The sequence below is a fragment of the Macrobrachium nipponense genome, chromosome 9 (genome assembly GCF_015104395.2).
Source record: "Macrobrachium nipponense isolate FS-2020 chromosome 9, ASM1510439v2, whole genome shotgun sequence".
Classification (NCBI taxonomy): Eukaryota; Metazoa; Arthropoda; class Malacostraca; order Decapoda; family Palaemonidae; genus Macrobrachium; species Macrobrachium nipponense.
Window position 1 is genome coordinate 95,795,356 of NC_061110.1, and position 6,024 is coordinate 95,801,379.

General features: G+C 39.3%; 1 protein-coding gene across 1 annotated transcript; it reads left to right on the forward strand.

Annotated features, from left to right (window-relative positions):
- The first annotated feature begins 1,581 nt into the window (after positions 1-1,581).
- Positions 1,582-3,411, forward strand: LOC135218151 (trichohyalin-like). Its single transcript, XM_064254300.1, has one exon. The coding sequence runs from the start codon at positions 1,582-1,584 to the stop codon at positions 3,409-3,411; it is 1,830 nt and encodes a 609-aa protein (XP_064110370.1).
- The last annotated feature ends 2,613 nt before the right edge of the window (positions 3,412-6,024 follow it).

A 6,024-nucleotide genomic window follows, 5' to 3' on the forward strand; every position in this document is an offset into this window, starting at 1 on the left:
TCTCTCTCTCTCTCTATCTCTCCTCTCTATATTATAATCTATATATATATATCTAGATCTATATAGATTATATATATATATAATAATAATATATATATGTATATTATTATTTTTATAGAGATCTATCTATTCTATTATATATATCTATCTATCTAGTAAAATGATAATATATTATAAGTATAGGATATATATCATAAATAATATATCCATAGATATATTATAAATAGATACGATATATAATAGATACATAAATATAGATATAATCCTATATATATATAATAATAGATCTATATCTATATATAATATATAGTCATATAGATATATATATATAGATAATAGATATAATATATATATCTATATCTATTTTTAATTATATAATATAGATAGATATATATATAATTATTCCTTATCTCTATTAATATTATTATAGATAATAGGATAATTATATAATATAATATATTATATATATATATCAGTATATATATAAGTCTAGTCTATATTAATAATATATAGATAGGATATATATAATATATATATTTATCTAGTATTATATATAATACTATATATATATATAACAAATATATATATAAATATATTTATATATATTGTATATCTATCTATGTATCTATGTATCATTTATCTATTCTATCTATCTATATATATATATATAAAATATAGTATATGTATTTATATATTTATATATCTATATATATATATATATATATAATATATATTATATATATTATATATATATATATAATATATATATATATATATATATATATATATATATATATATATATATATATATATATATATATAAATCGAATTTAATAACAAATACCTGAGTTCGACAGTGATTTGTAAGGTCGGACTCGGTATCAATTTATACCTCACTTATTAAATTCTCCTCTGTGCGCTGGTTCGAATCCACGAGAGGATGAAATTATTATTAACTAAAAAAATTCCCCTTCGGTTAACATGTTATAACAGAATAGTTCTGAGGTAGAGCCAATTGGATAGTAAAGGACATTTGTAGGTAAATGGATGTATATGAATCACAATGTGATAAATATTCATATCTATATATGTGTGTATGTGTTTTTGTGTGTGTGTATTTATGGCATTGATTCCCTAGACTTAAACTCGCTAACCCATTGCAAAAAAAAAAAACCTAAGTTAAAAATGGCGAAACTTCCCCATCAAAAACCTATTGATGAAAATCTTTGATCTTCGTAAATATTATATTTCGTCCTTTTCAGAGGTTCCAATGCCATCGATCATCAAAGTCTTTCAGTGGAGCTCTGTGGACTCTTCAGTCTCCCGAGTCCACACCAGTGCATTCCTGAAGCCCTTTACCCTTTTCCAGTCCTCGAAGCCTATCTCAGCACAGCCCTGAAAGACCGTCTGCCTGTCTCCAGCAGGAAGGGAACAAACGAGGAATGAATGCTTCCTTCCTCGTAGGCTTTTGGAGGAAGAATCCGGGCTGGGCTCGGACTCCCCAGCAGCGGAGATCAGGTGGCATTTCTTGTGGATAAGCTGAGCGCAGACGCAGAAGATCTCTACAGAAAACTACTCATTATGTTACCAAAATTACTTGTTAAATATATCATCGGACGTGGATTTCCACGGAATTATATGATTACACTGGAAGGGGTCTGCCAGAAAGTTGTTCTTGTTGTGGCCGACGTCTTCTGGGCTGGATATAGTTTGCTTTTCCGTTTGGGCCGGAAATGGAAAGCAATAGCAGGAGATGGTGGGCGTGATAAAGGTGCCCTCTCGAATAGGAAGGACCCCAAGAAAAGAATGGTGGAGGAAGATGGTGGGCGGGATAAAGGCGCCCTCTCGAATGGGAAGGACACGAAGAGAAGAATGGTGGAGGAAGATGGTGGGCGGGATAAAGGCGCCCTCTCAAATAGGAAGGACTTCAGAAGAATGGTGGAGGAATTGAACAAACTGAAAGAGCATGTCGAACACGTCGAGGAGAAGCAGAGTTACCAGAGAAATGAGAACAAGAAGCTGCGAAGGCAGCTCGAGGTATGCCTGGGGCGCCAACTTGAGTTGGAGGATGGACTAAAGGAGGTGAATGTAAGACTGGAGAGCCTTGTGGAACAAAGATCCAAACAGGATCGTCTCAAGGACTGGCTCAAGAGAGACAACAACAAAGACTTGGAGTCCTCCACCATCTTCTTCACGGGATATTCATGCAGTAACATAGAGGGCATTGTCCATGTTTGGCAATGCCATTCGCAACCAGAGAGGTGGGTACTGAGGCTACTCTCTGATATGAATGTACACCTGGTCAAACTGCGTTCTGCCGAACTGAAGGAGCAGAGGCGTAAAAGGAGGGTAGCTCAGAGGAAAGGAATCGCACAGTTTACTCTCATGTGGGAAGATATCATAAATGAGAATCAGGAGAAGAAGAGAGACACATGGCTTGAACCACCGAGCACAGACCAGGAAGGATTGACATCATCTATGGAGGAGATCCTTCTCGGAAAAATACTTAAGGTCCTGGAAGACGAAGTTTTGAAGGAAAACTTTCAAGAGGACCTCGATGAAATCGTCGAGGAGCTGGAAAAAATCCTCGAGGAAAGACAGGCTATTAGGAAAGATAAAAAACGTTGGGACAAACGTGCGTTTAGAATCCTCAAGCTGGAACGTGAGCAGCGAAAGGCCAAAAGAAGGATGAGGAAAAAATTAAAATCAGAAAAGCGACAAGAGGAGTGGATGCAACAGAAGAACCCTGAAGAAGACTGGATCAGCAATGCAGCGAGGGACTTAAAGCGGAAGAAAAAAGAGATGAAGGACCGCAGGAAGGCTTACCAGAAGGAACGAGAGCGACAAATAAAGTCTCGAATATTTAGAGCTTGGAATGAAATTAAAGCTGAAAAGCACGCTGAGAAAGAATGGAGAGAGAAGGAACTCCTCCCTATTATAGAAGTTGAGAAGGACCTGAGGAGAAAACACCGAGACTGGAAAAGGAAGTTCAAGGAAGACTTCCAGCTTGAAGAGGAGAAAAAGAAGGCTCAGAGGAAGGAAAAGGGAGCCATGAAAAGGAGAGAGTTCAGATCTAGAATAATACAAGAAGCCGAGGAAAGAGAAGAAAGAAGGAAATTAGCCAGGGAGAGGCGACGGCAAGCCTTGTGGGAGATCTTGAAGAGGAAGAAAGACCCGGCAAGGAAGAGCAAAGAAGTCTCCCAGCCATCCATGATCTCAAAGAAAGGTTCCAACCAAAGCGTAAAGGGTTCACCTTTAAGGGAATATGAACACATTACAGAGAAACAGGAGAAGTCTGAGTTCAAGAGGAGCCAAGGGAACGAGGGAGAAGGAACGCCGCTTAGGCTTGTACAGAAGGGGAACAAATGGCAGCTATGGAGGAAGGTGGGAAGACCAGATGACAAATTATAGGATGAAAAACCGTATAACTGACAACAATGGTGAGGTGGAGGAACAATACTCTCGGAGAAAACCAATAGCTGGTCGGAGGAAGGAGGCCGAGCTCTCAGTTTGAGAGCCAAGAGCAGCATGGAGGACGGAGGCCAAGCTCTCAAGATGAGAGCCAACAGCTGCTTGGAAGAAGGAGGACAAGAGGGATACAAAGGCGCCGCCAAGGAGGACAAGAGGGATACAAGGGCCGCCAGAGGGATACCAGAGGGATACCAGAAGGATAGCAGAAGATTATTCTGTAGGAATAATATAAAAGACCGGCTCTGCAGAAAGAAGGAACTCTTCCTTCGAGTATGCTCTGTCCCTTGATGAAGACTCTTCTAATAGAAGATCTCTGTCAAAGCGGACAAATAGTCGGATATTTAGACCTATTCTTGCAGATGTCTTGCTTCTGGTCATTCTGTTGGAATAATCTAGAATACCGGCTTTGCAGAAAGAGGGAACTCTTCCTTCAAGTATGCTCTGTCCCTTGATGAAGACTCTTCTAATGGGAGATCTCTGTCAAAGCGGACAAATAGTCGGATATCTAGATGTATTCTTGCAGATGTCTTGCTTCTGGTCATTCTGTTGGAATAATCTAGAAGACCGGCTTTGCAGAAAGAGGGAACTCTTCCTTCGAGTATGCTATGTCCCTTGATGAAGACTCTTCTAATGGGAGATCTCTGTCAAAGCGGACAAATAGTCGGATATCTAGATGTATTCTTGCAGATGTCTTGCTTCTGGTCATTCTGTTGGAATAATCTAGAAGACCGGCTTTGCAGAAAGAAGGAACTCTTCCTTCGAGTATGCTCTGTCTCTTGATGAAGACTCTTCTAATGGGAGATCTCTGTCAAAGCAGACAAATAGTCGGATATCTAGATCTATTCCTGCAAATGTCTTCCTTATGGTTATTCTGTTGGAATAATCTAGAAGACCAGCTCTGCAGAAAGAGGGAACTCTTCCTTCGGGTATGCTCTGTCCCTTGATGAAGACTCTTCTAATAGAAGATCTCTGTCAAAGCGGACAAATAGTCGAATATATAGATGTATTCTTGCAGATGTCTTCTTTCTGGTCATTCTGTTGGAATAATCTAGAAGACCGGCTTTGCAGAAAGAGGGAACTCTTCTTTCGAGTATGCTATGTCCCTTGATGAAGACTCTTCTAATGGGAGATCTCTGTCAAAGCGGACAAATAGTCGGATATCTAGATGTATTCTTGCAGATGTCTTCCTTCTGGTCATTCTGTTGGAATAATCTAGAATACCGGCTTTGCAGAAAGAGGGAACTCTTCCTTCAAGTATGCTCTGTCCCTTGATGAAGACTCTTCTAATGGGAGATCTCTGTCAAAGCGGACAAATAGTCGGATATCTAGATGTATTCTTGCAGATGTCTTGCTTCTGGTCATTCTGTTGGAATAATCTAGAAGACCGGCTTTGCAGAAAGAGGGAACTCTTCCTTCGAGTATGCTATGTCCCTTGATGAAGACTCTTCTAATGGGAGATCTCTGTCAAAGCGGACAAATAGTCGGATATCTAGATGTATTCTTGCAGATGTCTTCCTTCTGGTCATTCTGTTGGAATAATCTAGAATACCGGCTTTGCAGAAAGAGGGAACTCTTCCTTCAAGTATGCTCTGTCCCTTGATGAAGACTCTTCTAATGGGAGATCTCTGTCAAAGCGGACAAATAGTCGGATATCTAGATCTATTCCTGCAGATGTCTTCCTTCTGGTCATTCTGTTGGAATAATCTAGAAGACCGGCTTTGCAGAAAGAGGGAACTCTTCCATCGAGTATGCTCTGTCACTTGATGAAGACTCTTCTAATAGAAGATCTCTGTCAAAACGGACAAATAGTCGGATATCTAGATCTATTCGTGCAGAATGTTTCGTTCCTTCTGGGTCATTCTGTTTGGAATAAATGCTAGAAAGAACCTGGCTTTTGCGAAAGAAAAGGTGAACTCTTCCTTGTTTCGAGTATGCTCTGTCCCTTGATGAAGACTCTTATAATAGAAGAATCCTGTCAAAGCGGACAAATAGTCGGATATCCAGATCTATTCCTGCAGATATCTGCCTTGTTGTCATTCTGTTGGAATAATCTAGAAGACCGGCTTTGCAGAAAGAAGGAACTCTTCCTTCGAGTATGCTCTGTCTCTTGATGAAGACTCTTCTAATGGGAGATCTCTGTCAAAGCAGAGAAATAGTCTGATATCTATCTATTCCTGCAAATGCTTCCTTATGGTTATTCTGTTGGAATATCTAGAAGACCAGCTCTGCAGAAGAGGGAACTCTTCCTTCTTGTATGCTCTGTCCCTTGATGAAGACTCTTCTAATAGAAGATCTCTGTCAAAGCGGACAAATAGTCGAATATATAGATGTATTCTTGCAGATGGCTTCTTTCTGGTCATTCTGTTGGAATAATCTAGAAGACCGGCTTTACAGAAAGAGGGAACTCTTCCTTCGAGTATTCTCTGTCCTTTGTTGAAGACTCTTCTAATGGGAGATCTGCAGGAATAGATCTAGATATCCAACTATTTGTCCACTTTGACAGAGATCTCCCATTAGAAGAGTCTTCATCAAGGGACAGAGCATACTCGAAGG

What these genes read in the sequence shown, in the direction of transcription:
- LOC135218151 (XM_064254300.1), top strand. Translation starts at nt 1,582, where the DNA reads ATGTTACCAAAATTACTTGTTAAATATATCATCGGACGTGGATTTCCA.